Source organism: Schistocerca gregaria, chromosome 5, assembly GCF_023897955.1.
Source record: "Schistocerca gregaria isolate iqSchGreg1 chromosome 5, iqSchGreg1.2, whole genome shotgun sequence".
Lineage (NCBI taxonomy): Eukaryota > Metazoa > Arthropoda > Insecta > Orthoptera > Acrididae > Schistocerca > Schistocerca gregaria.
In genome coordinates, this window is record NC_064924.1 from 343,524,993 (window position 1) to 343,548,730 (window position 23,738).

The 23,738-nt window shown below is 40.5% G+C and overlaps 1 protein-coding gene across 5 annotated transcripts in view; it reads left to right on the forward strand.

Annotated features, from left to right (window-relative positions):
• The window catches only part of LOC126272915 (uncharacterized), a 211,172-nt gene that overhangs the window by 42,325 nt on the left and 145,109 nt on the right, over positions 1-23,738 (forward strand). For 4 of the 5 annotated variants that reach the window (XM_049976200.1, XM_049976201.1, XM_049976203.1 and 1 more), the window contains exon 2: positions 12,887-14,091. In XM_049976200.1, coding sequence (XP_049832157.1) covers positions 12,892-14,091 — 1,200 coding nt within the window. In that variant the 5' untranslated portion in view covers positions 12,887-12,891. Of the gene's footprint in view, positions 1-12,840; positions 14,092-23,738 lie in introns of those variants that run through there. The other variant, XM_049976199.1, reaches the window with a different exon arrangement.

Consider the following 23,738-nt stretch of genomic DNA (forward strand, 5'->3'; position numbering starts at 1 on the left):
GTACTGGCAGTTCCCACACGACCGCCTCAGGATATTGCCTCACACAACCAGCCCACAAGACATCTGATATCAAACCAAATTTGGTCATGTTTTCATCACTCAGGTTGGTGCAGCTCCCAAGAGTTTCAAACTTTTCATTTGCCAGCTCTTGCGGCCCACACGCTTCGCGATTACAAATTCAGCCCCCTCCTTTTATTCCTGAATGTTCGAAAATTTGGTTCACTACTATACAGAATATTTTCATGCAGCAATAAATAGTCGATGATTTTGAACAATTTACGCTAGTGATATGCTACCTGGACCAATGCGCTTCATCAGTGGTACCATATATAATTATGCAACCCCCACCAGAATAAGCTTACGCCATCCTCAAGATGGTGTTAATTTCGCATTGCACAAAACCTGTGGATCAGCGGATAACACAGCTCCTGTACCATGAGAAACGTGGTGACAGGTCGCCTTCAAACTTTTATTAGTATTTACGTGCTATGGTGGAACCTTTTGTGTTCTCAGACACATGACTTGTGCACATCTGGCTAAACAGCAGTTACCTTCGCAAGTGCGCTTCACCTTAATTGCGTACGAGGACCGGCCATTAGGTGAGTTGCTGCAAGTGGCCGATTGAGTGAACTCCCTGTTTGACTTGCACACCACCGTGGCTGCCGCTGCAACCACCTCAGCTAATGACTCCTACCAAATGCTACCAGAGCCGATTGATGTGGCACCTCCAGCTTGTGCCAGAACGACCGCACGAGGAGCACTGGGCACGACCAAAAATTTCCGATCTCTCCACTCTGCCATCAATCAACTGACCGCCCAGCTGCAGTGGCTAGAGTGGTTACATTGTGGCGGCTGACACACACACACACATATTCACCAGCTGATGCACCTGCCGCATCACATAAACAACACCACCAGTTATCGCTGGTTCCACCAGAGTTTCGGCATGCAAACTACGAAGTGCAAGGTGCCATGCTCGCACTCAAACACGTCCCATGGCCTGCTTTAGGCACAGCCAGCCGTAGCAACAAGTAACTGCACTTAAATTCACAGACACATGGGAGGACACCCTCATTTCAGCGTGAGCCTATGTTATGCAGATGGACTTCTCCCACAGCTGTCAGGTAACGCAGCTTCACAAGGACTGTTTGTTCCTGATTACTGTACGGTATGGATGTTTTTGGTTGACACCGGCTCAGATGTCAGCACTCTGCCTGTAAATTTCTTTCCTTCAGGCAAGTGTGCTGAAGAGACCACTTTGAAAGCAGTCAACAATTCAGTCATCCACACATACAGACAGAAAACACTGGCAGTGGACACTGGACCACCAGAAAAATGCATCTGGACCTTCGTTGTGGCTGATATTGACCAACCTATGCTAGGTGCTGATCTCCTGGATAAACATATATTGCCCATGGATATACATGAGTCACACCTTGTACATTCTGCCAATAGATGGGTTATCCCAGGAATACAAGGATGTCTGACCTCTCATGCTTGCCCAAGGATAGACAACCTCACTGTGCCCACCTGGGAAGACACCATAGCGACAAAGGAGTCTGACCTGCAAATGTCCCAAATGAGATCAAAACAGTTGATGTCAGAACAACAGGCTCCTGTTTCAACCGCAAAGGCAACACAAAAGCTACAACACAGAACAAGAAAGAACAGGGCAAAGCATGAGATGGTGCACCACATGCTTACAATTCCAGACCCACCACTTTCCTCATGTGTTCGCAGGCTTGCAGCTGACCACTTGCGGGAAACCAAGACTGTTTGCAATGAGATGCTACAAGAAGTAACTATACTACCTGACAGTCCATGGTCCACTCCTCTGCACCTTGCCTGTAAAAAGAATAGGTCATGGTGCTCGTGTGGTGATTATCGAGCTTTGAATGCCCGAAATGGTCCGGGCAGATACCCTGTGGCAAATATACAGGATTTCACCCATTCACTGGCTGGGGTGACCATATTCAGTGTTTTAGAATGCCGTAAGGCTCTTAATCAGATCCCAATGGCAGAGCAGGACATACCAAAGACTTCAGTGACAACCCCATTCGGGCTATTTGAATTTTTGGTGATGCCACTTGGGATGAAAACTGCTGCCCAAACATGGCAACAGTTTCTGGACAGCATGCTAAAAGGACTACCATATTGGTTTTGCTTATCTAGACGATATTCTGGTGTTTTCTGAGAACATTTCTGACCACCAGAAACAAATAAACGAGGTGCAAAGCAAGCTCAGTGCTCATGGAATAACACTTACCAAGGACAAGTGGATGTTTGGGGAACCCGTGGTGACCTTCCTGGGTTATAAAGTGTCAGCTCAGGGCATTTTCCCACTGCCTGAGAAGCTGGAGTTGTTGCATACCCCACCACAGCCTAAAACCTACCACGGTATCTGACAATTTCTAGGAGTGATAAATTTCTATCGTCGCCACCTCCCTGGAACAGCAGCTATCCAGATGCCACTGAACAATGCCTGGGCTGGACACAACAAAATTGGCAAGCGCCCACTCCCATGGACACCAGAGATGGACTCTGCTTTCAAGGCCTAGCTAAACAGCATGCACGACGCAGAGGGGCTTGCGCATACCGCAGCAGGAACTCAGCTAGCCCTAGTAGTGGATACAAGCCAAGTTGCAATAGGTGCAACTCTTCACCAGAGAGTGAAGGGTCATTGGCAGCCACTAAGTTATTTCTCACAAATGCTACAGATGGGTCAAACTCATTGGAGCTCACACGACAGGGAATTCCTCACAATGTATGAAAGTGTCAGGCACTTCCGCCCTTTCATGAGGGCAGGCCGTTCACCATATACACTGACCATAAACCTCTCATGGCAGCTTTCTTCAAAATCAGCGATTCATGTTCCCCCAACCAGGCCTGCCATATCGAGTTTATATGCCAGTTTTCGACAGATGTGCATCACATGCATGGGGCCTGACAACATTGTGGCAGACTATTTCTCGCACATTAATGGGTTAAGTCCAATGTTGGATTATTCTGAATTGGCAAGGGCTCAGGCTTCAGACACACAGCTGCAGTCCTTGTTGCTGGACTCATCTACTGGCCTATGCTTACAACTTGTGGACGCCGCCTACAGCACATTTGGATTATTCTGAATTGGCAAGGGCTCAGGCTTCAGACACACAGCTGCAGTCCTTGTTGCTGGACTCATCTACTGGCCTATGCTTACAACTTGTGGACGCCGCCTACAGCACATTTGGATTATTCTGAATTGGCAAGGGCTCAGGCTTCAGACACACAGCTGCAGTCCTTGTTGCTGGACTCATCCACTGGCTTATGCTTACAACTTGTGGACGATCCCTACAGCATATTTAAGGTATGGTGTGACACCTCTATGGTTAGACCACACCCCTACATCTCTCCTCAGTTCCAATGAAAGGTATTCGACGGTATTCACAACCTGGCACACCGGGGAACCAATGCCTCAGTGAAGTTAGTGACGGACTGGGACGCCATGTTGACACTCCAGTAGGACAAATCCCAAATCCAACAGCGTGTTTTGGGCATGTACACATAGACTTGATCAGACCGCTCCCTCCTTTGGAAGGTTACAGGTATTTGTTTACAGCTGTGGTTTGCTGCACACAGTGGGGAGAGGCTACACCAGTTGGGGAAATTTCTGCAGAGACTACTGCGTGGGCATTCTTGGAAACTTGGGTAGCTCGTTTTGGGTGTCCATTCTTTGTTACCATCCACCAAGGACACCAATTCGAGTTGACACTGTCCCAACAATTGTCAAAGCTCTGCGGTGTCCAATGAAACCAGATAGCTAGCTACAACCCGGCCAGCAATGGTTTGGTGGAAAGGTGCCACCAGACTTTAAAGGCTGCCTTGAGCACTCATGGACTCAAGCGTTGCCGTTAGTTTTGCTGGGATTACGGACTGCATTAAAGACAGACATCAGTTGTTCCTTGGTAGAGCTGGTATATTAAAACCACTACATGTTCCAGCAGAAGTCCTTGCACCAGTTCCTCTGCCAGATGAGACACAGCTACCTCACCTCTTTCAATAAATGCAGACAACAGGCAGAGATGCTACATGTAGCCCCGATGTCTCAGCATGGCATGCACCAAGTGTTCATACACAAGTTCCTCGATACTTGTTCTCACTTCATGCTCCACACAGACCTGGTACCTCAGTCTTTACAGCCACTGTACACCGGATCATATCAAGTGCTAGGACGGGTCACATACACAATGGATATCCTCCTCCAGGAAAAGTGGCCAACTTTTCCATTGAGCAGGAAAACCTGCTTGGACAGTGACAGCACCAACTGCAATCTCACAGGCAAATTCAGACACACTTCGCAATGGATCCACATCCTTCACAGAGCCAGACAGCTGTGACCCATCGGATCTCCACACCATGGGACCTAATCCATCAGTGGAGTCATCAAGCAGCACCAACAGTTGCACTATCCGCATTCAGGTAGGCCAGGAGGTGAAGTTCAAGTACCCCACCATACCTGGTGCTTTGCAGTTCAGGGAGTGGGGGTCTGTGTGGGAGTGACAAGTCGATAGTCGACAGGACACTGAAACACAGTCTTTGCGAATGAGGTTCTTTTGGAAAAGACAGTGTTCTGTTTGCCGCGTTAACATATGTTTGTATTGTGTTTGTATGGTATAATAAAAATGATTATTTCCAGTTAAAATCCATATTAGCGTTTTCTGTCATGTAATTACCCCTATGATGCTGTTTGTGGACTGGAACTACTGATCTGAAGTTTTCGTTGACCATCTGGGGCAATGCTTATGATCATCACTGGCACGTAGATTTCTTTTGTTAGCCTGAGTAGCTTTTTATAATTTGAAGAAAGCTTCCCAGTTTAACTGGTCATCTAGGTTGATGGCTGGAACTTGCCTAATTGATGATGGTGGATTATTGTCTTTAACAGCAAACAGCTGCCTAGAGCATTCTTTGTTATGTATGCTTGATGGAACAACTCTATAAATTTAGGGCTCTGATCTACCACAGTCTATGACTGCTTGTGATGCCTGCAAGAAACTCCATCCGAGAATAACATTATGACTATAGTTTGTTAAAACATCAAATTTGAAGGGCTGTGCTTGGTCATTGATAATTATTCTTGCAACACATTAGCCTGTTGGTGGGACCTACTGCCTCATTTATGACTTTCAGCCCAATCACTTTTGCATCATGGAACATAATCATCTTTAGATGGTGATGATAAGTATTCGACATTACAGAAACGGAAGCTCCCAAATTGACTAGTGCCCAGACAAGTTGGTTGTCGATGATGGTATCAATGAGATTTCCTGTCATCTTGGTAACTCTTGTTCATGGATAGATTTCATCTTTGGTGGACTTAACCTTTGTAGATAATACCTTCACTTACTTTTCATGTACTTGGCAAATGGGTAAGTGGCTGGTACTATTGCAAGGCTGCATTCCAAAGGCTGACTATAATAATTTGCAGTTGATTGATGTGAATAGAGCATGACGTGGCAGGATAGTAGTTACCAAACACTTGTCTTCTTTTACTGCAGTACAGTGTGTGTCTGGTGTCCGCAGTGTAAACATACTGTCATGTTGTCCTCCATCCTCCAAATTTCTGTTCTTCTGTTGGGCATTATACTTAGTGGAACAGTTGGTTGTACCTGGATTGGCTAGATGCTGGGGTTGTATCTTGACAGTTACAGTACAAGTTTGAGTTGGCCGAGTCCATTCTGCATGGCGTGCTTGACTGGTGACAGAGATTTGTGCAAACCATCGATACACCTATTTGTCATTATTCTCTGTTACCTCATGATGTACGGGGTTGACATTCATGGCTGCTGTCTCTTGCTTATTCTTGCAGTTCAGGCTGCCATAAAATGTTGTATCTCATCTCTTACTGTCTGGCTTATGAGATAGGCAATGTTATGGTGACCTTCCTCAATGACCTTAGGTAAAACATTGGGGAGTCTGTCATATACCTTTGATCTGACTCTTTTTATTTTGGTGCATGAATTGCTCTGTTGTTTTGTCACCATTTACTGGAAGAGCTTATAGCATGTATCCTATGACACCTTTCAGCAAGTATGAGATTTAGTTCACTTCTGTCATATTGGGGTGCACACTGTAGCATAGGACAAAAGCATTCTCTATGTAAAATTGTAATTTTACATGACACTGGATCCTACTGCTCAAACATTCTTCTGCTAAATGAATTTGCTGCTGATTGTCACCAGATATTTTCTTTAATTTGGCCTGGAATTTTCCCAGATATTTAGCTTCTCTTCACTGTTCTTAAATCACTGCCACATTTACCAAACACATCATGTCATCTCACTTGTTGTATTTAGCAACTCGGTCATAAACAAACACACGTTGTCTGAACAGACCATGAAGGTCCAATGGTACTGACTGACCACCGTGTCATCCTCAGCTCTTGGGCTTCAATGGATGCAGATAAGGAGGGGCATTTGATCAGAACACCACTCTCCCAGCAGTTACCGTTTTTGTGACTGGTGCTGCTACTTCTCAGTCAAGTAGCTCCTCAATTGGCCTCACAAGGGTTGAGTGCACTCTGCTCACCAACAGCAGTTGGTAGACCTGGGTGGTGACTTATCCAAGTCCTACCCAAAGCCACTGGCTGAATTAGTCAAACCCTTTCAGCCATTTTGTTGTGTCCTGGCCAGCATCTTCAGAAAACACTGATGGATGGCTGATGTGCAGCTGACTTACTGCTGTATTGGTGTCCATTGGTCCCCTGAACGACCTTAGGGATGTTGCACTGCTTAATTTCCAGTTCCAGTCCGTGAAGCTGATGGCTTTTACATTGCCTAATTGGCGCCATAGTGGTGTAGATGTTCTGAAGTACCCAGCATCTTCACCAAATAATGCCACATGATAATCAAAAGCAAATCCAAATCCGAAAGTGAGGTTGTCAGTGAAGTACAACACTTAGCATCAAAAGCATGTTTGTTATTGACACCAGTGCACAGACAGAACAGAACTGAACTTCTGGACAGAGAGTGCTGCTATTTATATAGACATTGAATACGAGTCTTATTTCAGTTGGCACCACATTGGGTGACAAACAAGCCGGTGATGAGGATGAGATGGTGATGAGGACAACACAACACCCAGTCCATAAGCGGAGAAAAATCTCCAACCCGACCGGGAATCCAACCCAGGCCCACTGCATGGGAGGCAGGCACATTACCATTCAGCTAAACAGGCAGAGTTAGCATTAGATATTTGCTGATGTTTGAGCTTGACCCAGCAACCTACAGCATGGCAGCCAGCGGCACTAACTGCTGCAGTGCACTACAGCTTACAGCAATAGGTCAGTGATAAATCTTTCATTAGGAGAGTGTGAAGTTCAGAATTGAAGGAGAAGTAATTCAAGAAGATTCCATGTCATGAAAACAGTTTGCAACAGCCTTACTACATCTTTACCTACTTATATATTCTGCAAACCACTGTACTGTCAGTTCAGCATGCTAAAATTATTGATTTTTTCTGTTTCATTCATGTATTTATTGAGAGAAAAATTACTGTTTATGTGCCTTTGTATGTGCTTTAATGTCTCGTATCTTATGCTTATGACTGCTGCGTGAGATATATGATGGTGGCAAGATGAGGACTAAACAGTCTTCTATCAATCTACAGTTACATCTTCATCTACATTGATACTCTGGCAGAGGGTTCATCAAACCACCTTCATAATAATTCTCTATTATTCCAGTCTTGTACAGCACGCGGAAAAAATGAAAACCTAAATCTTTCCATGCAAGCTCTAATTTATCTTACTTTATTATGATGGTCATTTCTCCCTATGTAGGCCGGTGTCAAAAACATATTTTTGCATTGGGAGGAGACAGCTGGAGATGGTAATTTCTTGAGAAGATTCTGCCACAATGAAAAACACGTTTGTTTTAATGATGTCCACCCAAATCCCGTATCATGACTGTGACACTCTGTCCCCTGTTTCACGATAATACAGAATGTGCTTCCCTTCTTTGACCTTTATTGAAGTACTCCGTCAATCCTATCTGGTAAGTATCCCACACCGTGCAGCACTATTCTAATAGAGGACAGACAGTCACAGTGTAGGCAGTCTCTTTAGTAGATCTGTTACACTTTCTATGTGTCATGCCAATAAAACACAGTCTCTAGTGAGCCTTCCCCACAACATTTTCTATGTGTTCCTTCCAATTTAAGTTGTTTGTAAATTTAATTCCTAGGTATTTAATTGAATTTATGGCCTTTAGATTTTGCTGATTTATTGTGTAACCAATGTTTAACGGATTCCTTTTAGCACTGGTGTGGATGATCTCATACTTCTTGTTCTTTAGGGTCAATTGCCAATTTTTGCAACACGTAGATGTCTTTTTTAAATTGTTTTGCAATTTGTTTTTATTGTCTGATGACTTTACTAGTCAATAAACAACAGTGTCATCTGCAAACAACCTAAGACGGCTGCTCAGATTATGTCCTAAATTGTTCATGTAGATACAGAACAGCAAACGCCGTATAGCACTGCCTTGGGGAATGCCAGAAATCACTTCTGTTTTGCTCAGTGACTTCCCATCAATTACTATGAACTGTGATCTCTGTGATAGTAAATCACGAATCCAGTCATACGACTGAGATGACATTCCAGGAGCATGCAATTTCACTACAACCACATATGAGGTACAGTCTATATGATTGTTAAGTATGGAGTTATTGTATCAGCATACTCCGAAAGTAACCTAAGTGGTATATAGTCTGGACTGGAAGACTTGCTTCTGTTAAGTGATTTAAGTTGCTTCACTACTTCGAGGTTATCTACTTTTATGTTACTTATGCTGGCATCTGTTCTTGATTCAAGTTCTGGAATACTTCGTCTTCTTTGGTGAAGGAATTTTGGAAGGCTGTGTTTCATGTTTCAAGACAAAGTTTAGTTGCGGAAACTATTATAAGCATCTCACATTGAAGTCCACATTAAATTTTGAGCTTCTGTAAAAGATCACCAATCTTTTGAGATTTAGAATGTGTTTTATGTGACATGTTTTTTACATTGTTTCTGCAACAGTATTATGACCCATTTTGTATACCAAGGAGAATCAGCTCCATCATTTGTTAATTTATTTGGTATAAATCTCTCAATTGCTCCCAACACTATTTCTTTGAATTTGAGCCCCATCTGGTCTACACTTACATTGTTAATTTGGAAAGAGTGGACATTGTCTCTCAGCAAGACGTCAAGTTAATTTTTATTTGCTTTTTTTTTTAATAGGTATATTTTTCGTTTATTTTTGGAACATTTGGGGTTGCAGTATTCAGTCTCACTCTGACAACCCTGTGTACATGAATCCCTGTATCCATTTTGATGCTTGTTATTAGCTCAGGATTATTTGTTGCCAATAGTTCAAATGTGTTTCCATACTGTTTACTATTCACATGGGCTCGTGATCTAACAGCTCAAAATAATTTTTACAGAATGTGTTTAGCACAATTTCAGGTGATGTTTTATGCATACCTGTGGATTGAAACATGTATTTTTGCTGTAAGCATGTATTTTTGCAAACATATTGAGGGTAAATTAAAGTTCCCACCAACTATAATTGTATGAGTTGGGTACATGTTTGAAGTCAAACTCAAGTGTTCTTTGAACCTTTCAGAAATTGTATCATCTTAATTGGGAGGTCAATAAAAGGATCCAAGTATTATTATATTCCAGCTGACAAGAACGACATGTGCCCATACTAACTCACAGTAACTATCTACTTCAATTTTGCCACAACATAAACTACTTCTAACAGCAACAAATAGCCACCACCATCTGTGTTTATCGTATTCTTTCGGAATACCATTAGGTTCTTTGCAAAATTTTCAGGTAAACTTTCTCTGGCTTTAGCTAGCTTTCAGTGCCTATAAAAATATGAGCATCAGTGCTTTTTATTAGCACTCAGAGCTCTGGCACTTTACCAATAATGCTATGACAATTTACAGCTGTCATACTGATGGTTCCTGTTTCTACGTTTTTCCTGTGTTTCACCTGCATCCTTTGAGACTGAAGCCCTTTTTGCGTTTTCCTGAGTTAAACCGCCCAGTCCATGCCACACGGCCCCTGCTACCCAAGTAGCTGCCTCCTGTGCATTGACCTATTCACCGGAACCCAAAACCAAAAGACCCTATGGCGCAAGTCAAGGAATCTGCAGCCTATGTGGTCATAGAACTGTCTGAGCCTCTGATTCTGATCCTCCACTCGGCTCTGTAGCAGAGGTCTGCAATCGATCCTGTCAGCTGTGCTGCAGATGGTGAGCTCTGCATTCATTTCGCAAGAAAGACTGGCAGCCTTTACCACTTCTGTTAGCCGCTTGAAACCAGAGGGAATCTTTTACGATCCAAAGGGACAGACATAATTCGTTCTGACATGAGCAACCACCTGCAGTTGGCTGCACCCTGTACACTTCGGGGCATATGGAAGGACCCGTTCCGCATCTAGAATGACTCCACCCAATGTGCACACGGAGTGCGCGTTGACTTTCTTCCGCTTCTTGGCAGCCATGTCCCTAAGGGGCCACATAACATGGCTAACATTGGAGTTCTTAACTATCAGTAATCCCACCCTCACTGATTGTCCTGATATTGCAGGCTGAGAGGTTTCCTCTGGTACAGGACAGGTGACTGCATCTGGCTGAGTGAAAGTGTCAGCCACAGACAGCACCTGGAGCCTGTTTGGAGACTAACTGGGGTGGACTTGTGTGCGGCTCCCTGGGAAGTCGTTCACTGCCTGCCGTGCACCGAGGTGACCTCCCAGTCAACCATGGGTGAGGTGTCAACCTCAGTTTGAACAGTACAGGGCTAGTCACCAGTGAGGACCGATCTTAGGACTCGGATGTGCTGGACATTGTTGGATTCTCATGGCTGGCACACAACAATGATGCCCATCCGATGCTGCTTCAAGCTGCGTAACCAAAGCCATCACAGCCTGGAGTTGAGAGCGAAGTGCCACATACTCGGCTCACATCTGCACATAACAATCACAGTCCCTATCCATACTAAGGATCGTGGAAAACTACACTGCTCAGACAAACTGACTATCGACCCGTGCCTCGGAACTCTACTGTAGAACTTGACAAAAAGTCAAGAACTGTGTCTCATGCAAAGTTTCAAAAACTGACAGACACACACACACACACACTCACACAAACAAATGCAACTTGCACACGCGATTGCAGTCTCAGGCAACTGAAACCACACTTCAGTTGCCAAAGACTGCAGTCAAGTATGCAAGTTGCATTTGGGGGGGGGGGGGGGGGCACACTATGCATATTAGAATCTTATATCCTTTGCTTAGAAATGTTTGATTCACATTGGAATTTCGTTGGCACGTCAAACCATTCCGAAGGTAACGACATAGATGAAGGATAAAACACAATGCTTTTAACTGGAAGGTTATCCATGTTGTCATTAGGCTGCGTGCACTGTCCATGTTGTGGCTGTTGTTTTGCTGCCATGCTAGTCGGTGGTCATGTTGTACTGGTTAAGGTTAGGTGGCTGCCGGCGTGGCTGGGCGTAAATAATTGTTCGGTTTTAATCAAATTTGAAGTAGGTACACTTGTCCACTCGTGGTTGCAAGCGTAGTTAATGGGGTCCATTACACATGCACCAAAAGACACTGGTAAATCCATTGTGGTGGAAACAATGTGAGCTGTCACACAAAGTTCGTAAATGATGCCAACAAGCACAAGAAAACTCGCAATGAGACAACGACGGTGTTGGGGTTACCACTGTGGTTATCATGTAAGATCAGTTGAAGATAACACACAGTAAATATCGAATATGCATTTATTAATGACTGATACATAACAAACATGGCAGTAGTACAAGTTAAGCCCGGAGAGAGAAGTCTAGAACAAAGCAGGCCAATGAAGCAAAAGTCACAAAGAGAGGGCACTCTGCGCCAGATACACCACAAGCTAAATGTTAGCAGGAAACATTAAAGAGTCCAACAATAACTGAGTAGTATTTATATAAATATTTGTATGAATACAGAAAAGCCATCATTATTCATATTTTTCAGTTAGGCGGTCAGCACAACAAACTGTCAATCCTAAGGGTCCAGGTTCGATTCCCGACTGGGTCGGAGATTTTCTCCGCTCAGGGACTGGGTGTTGTGCTATTCTAATCATCATCATTTCTTCCCAATTGACGCTCAAGTCGCCGAAGTGGCATCAAATTGAAAGACTTGCACCAGGCGAGCGGTCTACCCGACGGGATGCCCTCGTCACACGCCATTATTTATTATTTATAGTTAGATGGTAATAAGAAGCATGACACAGAATGATAACTGAGATGCATGCATGTTTTAATTCATAAAAACGGATATTATTCCTATTTAAATTTGTGTAGTGAATGAAGAAATGACCAGAAAGAAACATTCTAGTAAGAAGAACTGTACTACACAGCTCTTATTGGTTTGTCATCATGTCCATAATTAATGAAAATGATGAACAGGATGTCGCTAGATGATTGTTTATTTATGCAATCACTTTTGAACCCTTTCTCCAATTTTATAATGAATTACAGATTCAGGCCATTTTTATTAGATCACTGCTTCTATTTAGTGGTAAAATTCTTAAACCATGTGAAGTACAACAGATACGGAAAACTAGTACTGCTACTGTGTGTGTGTGTGTGTGTGTGTGTGTGTGTGTGATGCAAATGACATCCCACAATCTGTAGATATTTACTGAATGAATAAATAAATAAATAAATAAATAAATATAAAAAGAATGATGACATTGTGTTTTATTTTGGGTGAATTTTTATTGTATTGGTAAAGAAATACATTTCTATATGTTTTGTGGTTTGTTTAAGGATTACGATAACATTTACATGAAATATTTACTTTCAGGCAAGATGTCTGGCAGAGGTAGACAAGATGATAAAAGCATCACACAGTTTGTGAATTTGAAGACTGTTTTTGATAAGCTCTTACTCCATGCAGATAGTAATAGAAAAGTGCATTTACTTCATTCTAGAAGTATTTTCCATCCAGATTCTCTTTCAAATTATCCAGACATAAAATGCAGACATATGATGCAGTTTTATGAGCAACAAAGTTTGTTATTTGATGCTGAAAACGATGAATGCACCTACAAAGAGAACACAATTGGGAAACATAACACGGAAAATGTTAGTGAAACAGACCTTGAAATCACAACTGGAGATACTAGCTTTGAAAGAATTTCAGAACTGGAAAATTGCTACTCAGAAGAAAAAGTATTGGACGTTTTGAAAGTTCTTACTGCAGCAGCTACAGAAATTAACACAAAACTTAAAATTATAGAGTGGTTGGTTGAAATATGTTCAACTGGTAAAATGCCTATAAATTTAATCATTACCAATGATTTGTTGCATTACTCACAGAAGTTGCTTTTTGCTTACTCCAGTATGCTATCGAACAATAAGAAAGTAGTTAAAAACATAGAAACTGCTGAGCTGACATTGATGGTGCCACTTCTGATGCTTCTTAAGTTTTCACAGAATATGACAGTTGAAAATATTCGTTCAGCATATATTTATAGGTCTTACGTTATGTTGGAACTTATGCAGGCAATCACTCATTGCTTTCATAGTGCTGCTGAAATGGGCAATGGAATACATAACTATACCAGTGGAAAAATAGTTATCAGTGCAGCTAATAAGATGGCCCATAAAGACACAGTAAATGCATTTGGAAATTGTTATGGGTTCTTCATACAAAGTAAAAAATTTCACATAACTGGATACAAAGTAATTTTGTTTGATACTTTGAATAACTCGTGCAGTTCAAGAGATGTTAGTGAACATTTATTAAGAGTGAAGATGGATGTCATGTCCTCTGTTAAAGCAAATAGTGGCTGCAGTTTTAGTTATGAAGATGCAGAATGGATTACTTTAGTAGTGGCAAGGTTGCTTCCACTTAATTACATGCTGGGCTACACAGAACTGATGTGGAAGGAGCATCTCTTGCATATGAGTGGACAAATACATACTTTTCTTACAGAAAGTCACCAGCATGAAAGCATGCAGCAAAAGATGTGTGAAGAAGGTGATGTGGTTGGCTTCAGAAGTGTGGTGAGTAATATTGAATTATGCATGCAGAAACATTATATTTCAGGAAAAACAGTTCATTTGTTTTTGTTTTATACCTATTTTTAACTGGAGTTTCTGTAGCTCTTCGTTTACATGATAGGTGACACGTGCTGACAGAATTTCAATTCAACATTTTTGTCAACACACAACAATAGTGGGATTATATGTGTAATATTAATGTGTATTTTTAAAAATATAATAATACACACATTTTAGAACCATTAAGTTATTTATGTAAAACTGTATAATACAAAAATAACATAGTCTGTAATACATTAAAAATATGCGATTTAGCCATTCAGGGGATAATTCGCAATGTAGAAGTGGGTGTGATATGGCTTACCATCAAGGCTGCACAATGCCGATGTCTGAACTTGTGAATGAAATAACAAATTACATTTCGTGGCGCTTCCAACCAGAGATAAATATTGATATTTAAAGGTGTGTGTGTGTGTGTGTGTGTGTGTGTGTGTGTGTGTGTGTGTGTGTGTGTGTGTGCCGTTTGCTTGACAACTAGGGTATTTGGAAATTCCCATTACAAATTTCTAGGGAGTGAATTCATAATATCTTGAATAGAAACCATGTCCAGAAAAGTACTACTTCCATTCTAAGACAGTTTCAGTTCAGATGTTTAACTCATCCACTTCTGCTTGAGGAATTGAATTAGGCATGATGCAGTACAATTGTTTGGCAACAATTCAAAAGTAAAAGTAATGAAACATCCATTTATCACTTAAGCATAACACCTAACATTATGTGTTTACATTATTTCAAAACAAAAGAAGAACCCAGCACACTGTACATCCAGAACATTACAACGTGGCTCGATGTGGTGCCCACCAATGTTATTACAAACATTACACATATGAAGCATGTTCTGGTTCACATCTTTCACCATATCATCTGCTGAGATGTCTCTGAGCTAAACCTGAGAAGTGAGGTGGAGCACCAGCATGCTGAAACCACATTTCCTGAAAGACGCTCAGGGGCAGTTCATGCTGACCTTCGTATTGCATACCAGGACAAGCAACTCCGAGACTCCTCTTTCTCTCGGCAGACATGGATGCATTATATATCTGAATTGAAACTGTGTTAGAAATGAAATGGTACTTTTCAAGACATGGGTTCCTATTCTGCAGCTGGTGCCGTTGTCTTCAGTGCATAGACTGGTTTGATGCAGCTTTCGATGCTAGTCCATCCTGTGCAGATCTCTTTCGCTGTACATAACTAATTCAACATAATATACAATTAAACTGCTTGGTGTACTCATGCCATGTTCTCCCACTTTTTTTACCAATCCCAACTCCCCACTGTCCCCACCAGACCTCCATCCATTATCAGATTAACTATTCTTTGACACCTCTGGATGCATCACATCAACAAATTACTTCTTTTATTCAAACTGTACCATAAATTTCTTTTTTCCCCAATAGAGTTTAATAGATTTCCATTAGTTATCCAATGTACCCAACTTATTCTCAACATTGTGTTTCGTAGTGCTAGATTTCAAAACGTATTTTGCTCTCTTGTATACGGTTTATCAGCCATGTTTAATTTCCATATAAGCCTATAATCCTTACAGATAATTTCAGAAAAGGATTCCTAACAGTAAAATTTATATTCCTTGTAAACATATCTGTCTCTTGCATGAAAATTTTTCTTGTTGTTGCCAGACTGCATTTTATGTCCTCTTTACTACAATTACCATCAGTAATTTTGCTACTGTTTTTGGCATCTCATTTTTTAATCCAATTCCCCCGACAACATCTGCTTTAATTCAACTGCACTGAATAACCTAAATTCACTTTTGTTGGTGTTAATTTTATGACCTCTTTTCAAGGCTCTAACATTTCTGTTCAACCAACCTTCCAAATGCTTTTCCATATCTGGTAGAATTCCAATGTCATTGGCAAATCTTAAAGTGATTTACTTTTTATTTCATATAGGGTGACAATTATTGAACTACATGAGAAAAAATGTAAATTAGTTACAAACTGCAGCATGCACACACTTTATTCAACATGCAAAAGTCGCCACAGATATTCCGAATTGGATTATGATATGTTCTATATGCCTGCCATCATTAGTGATGATGTGGCACAGACAAATAGTGAAATTCTGCATGATCCGCTGAAGTGTCAGAACATTGATGCTGTCGATGACTTTCTGAATGGCTGTTTTCAGCTCAGCAATGGTTTTGGGGCTATTTCTGTATACTTTGTCCTTTTTCATATATTCAGATCCAGAGAATATAGCGGCCAATTGAGGCCTCTGGGTACACCAGAGCCAGATTGCGGTCCCCAAAGTGCTCCTCCAGGACATCAAATGCTCTCTCCTGCTTCAATAGGGTCAAGCTCCATCTTGCATGAACCACATCTTGTCGAAATCAGTGTCACTTTGGATAAGGGGGATAAAATAATTTTCTAAAACCTCATGTACTGTTCGGTAGCCACGGTGCCATCAAGGAATATCACACCGATTATTCTGTGACTAGACATTGCACACCACACAGTCACCCGTTGAGGTTAAAGAGACTTCTTGGTCGCAAAATGTGAATTCTCAGTCCCCAAAAAGTGCTAATTTTTCTTATTGATGAACCTATCCAAATGAAAATGGGTTTTGTCACTAAACCAAACCGTACTCACATCAAAGTCCTGTTTGTCAATTCTGTGGACAATAGTGTTGGGGAAACTCAACCATTGTTCCATGCCCCTGAGGTTTAATGGCTGATGGTTTTGAATTTTGTGTGGGAAGAGATGCAGGTTTTCGACAATAATTTGTTGCAGTGTCTCCCAGTTTATTCCCAGCTGTTGTGCAGCTCATCTGACTGGTCTGAAACACAGCGTGTATCTTCTCAATGTTTTCAGGTGTTTTCACCCTTTTTTGACAGCTGATGTTGCCAACACTGTCATCCCGAATACTTAATGTTCTCTCAAAGTTGTGAATCGAATTCTTGATTTTTAGCACATTTGGATCGTCTGTCTTCAGCTTGAACTCAGTCACAAACTTCCTTTGAGCTGCAGCTGGGCTGTTATTATTAGCATAGTAGGACATCATAAGCGCTATATGCTCAGGCATGCAGTACAGTGACATTTTCACGTGCAAGTAGCCAACAACAACAAGGTGTGTATGCATGGGCATACTAATCCCCATCACACCCCAGGCCTACTGTGCAGTTTGAATGTCCTAACACAAACTGTTCAGAAGATATGACGATTTCATTTAATATAGTTCAATAATTATTAACCTGTATTTCTCCTTGGTTTTGCTTTACTGCTTGATCTGTGTAAGGAGTGGATAATATGGGGATTGTCTGTGACACTGTCTCACTTCCTTATTGACTATGCTCCCTTTTTACTCCTTTGACTCTTTATAATTGAAATCTGGTTTATCTGCAAATTGTAGAAAAACTTTTGATTCCTGTATTTTATCCTGACGTCTTCGGAGTTTGGAGAGTGTACTCAACATTGTTAGACGCTTTTTCTACATTTATAGATGTAGATTTGCCTTTCTTCAATCTATTTTGTAAGATAAGTCTTAGGGTCGTTTTTGCTTCACATGTTCCTACAGTTCTCTGGAGCTAAAATTCGTCTTCTCTCAGTTCAATTCCTACCATTCATTCCATTCTTCTATAGATAATGCAGGTTAGTACTTTGCAGCTATGACTTACTAAACTGACTGGTACTAATACAGTTGTCATTTTTTTGGAATTGGGATTATTACATTTTTCTTGGAGACTGAGAATATTTCGTCCATTTCATGTATATGGAGTATTAGTGGAACTGTTTTGTAATGATTAGTTCTTTTAAGGATCTCAATAATTATGAAGAAATATTATCTAGTCTAGGTTTTATTTCAATACTTTATCCCTCATCTCATCTTCATCCAATCCCTCTTCCCTTTCCATGATTCTGTATTCCTGTTTCTATTCTTTATATAGGCTTTCTATATATCCCTTCCACGTTGCATCCTCCCTTTATTGCTTATTTCTGGCTTGCCATCTGAACTGTCAATGTTCATTCAGCTGCTTCTCTCCTCACCAAAGGTTTCTTTCATTTCCCTCCAAGCAGCATCTATATTTCAAATAGTCATACAGGTTCCTATAGCTTTGAATTTTTCCTGTAGGCCTTCCTAGCACCTAGTGCCTTGTCTTTGTAACAAGTTGTTCTTCTGCTGTCTTCACTACTCCATTTCTCAATGTGATCAATTTATCTTATGTTGTATTTATTTAATTTATTTCATTATTTTGTCTCTCAAAATTTCCATTCATCTTCTGCCGTGTTTTTTCTTTCTTTTTTTCCCCCATTTGTTTCAATTAGTCATGACCAATGCATGCTTTAAAACATGGCAACCTCTTATTATTTCAACATACCCAGGTCTCATCTCCTTAATTGCTACATTTCCACAATTGCCTCAGCTTTAATCTGCATTTCACAACTAAAAAAATTTTGCTTGAAACATTCATCAACTCCTGAAAATGTTTTGCATTTTAAAATCTGGATTCTTACTCTCTGTTTTACCATTATATATTCTGTATGTTACAACAGCTCTTTTATTTTTCTGAATTTGGGCTAAGAGTAAATTTAAAAGAAAAGTCTTACCTGTAAAAAGGAAAAACCACCTTGATCACTCTCAATTTCTTGCGTAAGATTGCTGAAATAGTTGTCTGTTCTGGATTCAATTGCAGAATGTATTCATTGAGCGGCGGTTGCAATGAAATAGTGTCCTAAATCATTTCTTGTAGGAAATCACTACTAACTTCCTCAGTTCTAATTGTTGTATTCAAACCGAAGTCAGATAAATATTTTCCAGTTTTCATCATTACATAGTTTTCCACCTACATGACGTCTTCATTGCAGATAAAATCATTGTTTGTAGCAGCAGGGGCTTTAAATCTTTGCAACATACGTTCTGTCATGTCATTTTTGTATTTTACCCACATTAGTTAAACACTTGAAAGCCAATAGGTTGCTATTAATATTGCAAAAAGCTCTGCACTTTGGCTGCTGATCTGCATTGTACGGCCTCCTTCAGAGTTCATCCCAATGATTATTATTTTGTAATAACCCTATTGCTTCACATGCCTGTCTGAATGTTAACAATTACTGACCATCGTGTTTTTTAAGATATTTGAAAGAGGTTGGTCCTTGTAAATCATTCCCAAGCAAAAGCATTCATGTTTCTTACATGCACCATAAAGAGTCTACCTGTGTAAAATGTCTGGATTTAACAACAAGCCGGTTGGGAACAGGTATTGCTTGAATTGAAACACTTTCATTCTGTTCTTGTTGTAATTTTAGGTATAACACCTTTGCACCTCAGTAAATAGGAAAGTTTTTGCTAAATTCTCTCTTTCACGAAGATCTAAAAAAAAATTAAAAATGCTGTCAGTATTGAATTTAGCAGGCTTAATATTTGCTGAAGAAACATCTTTTCATGAAAATACACCAGTTTCACTGTTCTCTAAATTAACACTGAGATGTGTCACAAATGGATGTGTTTCATGTTGCAGGAAACCTAAAATGCACCCTACAGTTCCATTACCACTTCATAACGGCCAGACTGATGTCCCAGATCACGTAAGAAACAGATTGACCGTCCTTACGGCGGAACAGGCAACCGTCAAAATAATTTTCCAGTCGGTCAACAGATGTTGCAGGCTATGCTACAATGCTAACTGACCTGTCCATGTCACGGAATATGGCAACACTGTATCTTCGGTGACTTGAATGATGCTGATTTTTGTTCGGCTAGAGTGCTGCGCGCAAAAAGCATTGGTCACACTGCTGACTGTAGCTCATGATCGGCTGTGGTTTTTCCTGAGTTTTCAATCTAAGAATGTAGATTAGATCCTGTAATTCTGCAAACCAAGTTTATTTCTCACAATCATATGCGAAATGAAATAAATGAAAAGTAACACATAACATTTCTTGCAAGTTACTGTTTAAATACGGACTGTATTGCAGTCACATAGGTTTTACACTCGCCTTCCATACCGTCTATTTCCTCTTTGCTATACAGCTCTTCTGATATGGATTATGGTGGTAGAAAAGATCTTCACGTGCAGGTTAACACCAGAAAGTTTTCAAAATCCGCACTCGGTTATGATGCAAATTAAGGCTGGTCATATTTCTGTGACAGGCATTTCAAATTTAAATTCTTTTACTTTGCATGTAACGTATTGTAAATGATATAAAAGTGGCACAAAACAATGAATTTTCAACTGTTGTTGAAAGGGGGCTGCAAACGCAGTAATATACAAGTGAAAGCGTGTATTTAGAGCATATTTTGGCGGCGTCAACTTTGAAGAGCCACTGATGGCAAACCATAATAATGTCAAAAATTTACTTTGTACAGTTTAAAAATAACCCACAAATATTCGTAACAGGTCTATGCTTTTATCTGCAACACAGTTATTACTGGGGATATCCGCACTTGCGCAGTCCTGTTACTATAAGTAGTGTTGTTTTTGAGTGAAAGCTGTGTAAGAAATATTAGTGCACAGATAAAAAAAAATTAAAATAGACAGCATCTATAGTTTGCATGCTATGCTTGTTCTCTTCTATTCTCCTCCCTTCATTCCAGTATAAACGCTTTTTTACAAGTATTAATGAATGGCAGTGAACATTGGCAAATTATCTATGAATACTCGTTTGCAGTAGTGTAAACGAGGTTTTACACTCGTTCACTTCGTTCGCTCTAGTATATACCAGAATTTAGAGGGACTGATGACCTAGCAGTTAAATGACGGCTATTATTTATTTATTTCACTGTTACGATTTCAGCTCTAGAGCCATTTTCAAGTACCAAGGGAAAGTTCTTGTAAGGTAATGCTTCTTTAATTGTTTACCAAATGTTACCCCACTATGCTTTGCATTTCGTTATCCATATCTTATATTGGTTTCAGTTTTCAGATTGCACACAAAAATTACTCTACAGCCAAAATTGCGATAGTGAAGTGAATAAACAATTTAAAAAAGTCAAAATCACAGCAAAGATTTTGTTTAAAAATTGTACAACATGATTATTGTACAGGAAGGGCTGCCACGTTATATCAGAATATAAGATCAACAAAATTTAGATAGGATCAAATGCTTAGGGCTCTTTATTAATTCTTACTCTTAACTAACGTATTGATTTACCTGAATTTAAAAGCCACTACCGTAACCTTTCTTTATCTTTGACGGGAAATCTGAACATTTTTAGTTCAGGATTTGTCCGTCTACTCCTTCCAAGTTGATATACTCGCAGGACCTCGCCATGACGACTCGATCCGCTACCACCGGTATGTCAGAAAAAACTGTACTTCACAGACGCCAAATGGTGGAAAGCTGCATGCGTTCGGACGATGTTGCCACATATTTCACAGAACGGAGTGCCATCTAGTGGTTGGTGCCACAAATAAGGGTTTGACGCTTTTGCCGCCTGGTGGCTGTTTCCTGCCAAGGGTTTCCTGCTAGACCAAGCAATCGGGCAATCTGTTTCTTACGTGATCTGTGCTGACATGTGAAATTCATCTGTGAGATTTGTGAGATATTTGTTTCTGAAATTGAAACTAGCTTGATCACTGCCTTTGTTAATGTATTTACAGATATATTTTGTAGCATGAATTGAACTGTTACCTCCAAATTGGACCACGCATCTCTTACTGACATTAACATAACTGCTGTTTGAAAGTATTGCCATCCGATCTTCATCTTGCAGTGGTCTTTGTTGGTCTAAGGGATATCCGATATTGTTGTATATGGTCTCTTTGTGCATTGTCAGTCTTTCAAGCAAGGAGATGGAGGATTGTTAGAGCCACACAGAAAATGGATCAAATTCTTTTACAATAATGTCATACAGTATCTTTCCATGGCAGAATTTCTGCACTGATGATGATAACAGTTTCATAAGGGCTCAATTTCTCTTATAACCAAGGAAAATATGCATATATGGTAAGCTCCTTGTTTGCCATTTAATGGAAAATATTAAAACATTGCATTTCTCTGAAATATTTTTCACTTATGGTTGACATTACCTTCTGTACTTTTAATCAAAAATCTCTTGCAACTATATTATGTGTATCAGTAGCAGCCTGCTCTGGTAGTAATTCATTGACTGTTTCTTTCCATGCTGCTGGGTTACAAGTGAGGATTATAAATCCATCAGGACAAGAATATATGCGCACATAGGTGAAAGTATCTTGAGTATACTTATGCAGTTATCACAGACTACTCACAAACAAAGACAGTAGAATTACCATCTTGCCCATTTTATTAGGACATAAATTTGCCATAGTATCTTTAAGATGAATATAATCTTCTGCTCTCAACATAGCTTGATTTCATGATCTGTATCACAGTTGTTCATTTTCTACCTTCACATATATAGTCATAAAACTGATAGGCCTGTCTCTCACATTGTGATACATCAAAATCATTTACTCATATCATCATATGACACATTTCTGTTTGACTAGGAGAAGTTGATTACAGGGCTGAATTGTGGTATTTGAAAATAATAACTTCTTTGAACATTGCTAAAAATTAGAAGATACTGCAGTGAATCATAATATTTATGGGTAACAGACACTTTGGTTTATCTGTCATGGTGGACATACGACTTGTGAAGTGTTTGCCTGTAACCAAGGCTGCTACTTCATTTATCAACAATGTGTTATATCATTTCTTGTGTTCCTTACTTGGTGTACTGTGTGGGTGAACCACTGATTTGTAATCATCTCTTGGCATTTTCTCTAAAGCAGTTATAAAAGTGGTTATTAGATGGTTACGTTCATGCAAAATTCTCTGAATATTCAAAGACAATTTTCCATGCCTTGGATGTTATTACACCTAGAGTCTGTTTCACTGATTTAATCCACCTGTATGAACTTAAGCTACAGATTATTGGTGGAAGCAAATAGCCAATTCTGTGGAAGATTTGACCTTGAATCATAAAAGTTGTTGGAAAACGGTATTTTAATTTCTATTTCAACTTTACTGTATCCACATGGGCTGTACTGCTATGCACAACAGATGTGTATTATGGATGGTTAAATTGTAGCTTCACACAGTTTCCACAGTGTTGTGCAGTGCCAAATTTCCCAATAAGTGGCATGCCAATATTGCACAAACCGAACTGCTGTCGCAGGAACTGCTTTCCTATGCAACGTAATGTGCTCCTTGAGTGCTGCATTAGTAATCCTCTGCTGGAGGGTATTTAGGTGACCTCTCAACCACACTGCATGGGGATGCATACTTGGGACTTCACGTCATCCACATCTGGAGCCCGCTGGTTGGAGTTGCCTTCGCATTTGCTGTGAGCACCTGCCATCAGTGCTACACTGGGCTTCCCTCACCTTCACCCTCGGGGCTCACCCTTATGGAGTTGGGTCCTACCGTCAGTTGTTCTCACCGTCCTTCTGCTCTTGTGCCTACTATGACTTTGCCATTGTTTTTGCATTCCAAGCAGTGTCAAAAAGTGACAAGCTAGCCACTGGAGAGGATGCTCCCGGACACGACGATCTAGGTCTCCATCACCATTTAGAAGTTCCAGCCAATCACCTAGCTGCTGCAATCTGGAAAACTAAAGGGACACAACGATCTAGGTCTCCATCACCATTTAGAATCTCCAGCCAATCACCTAGC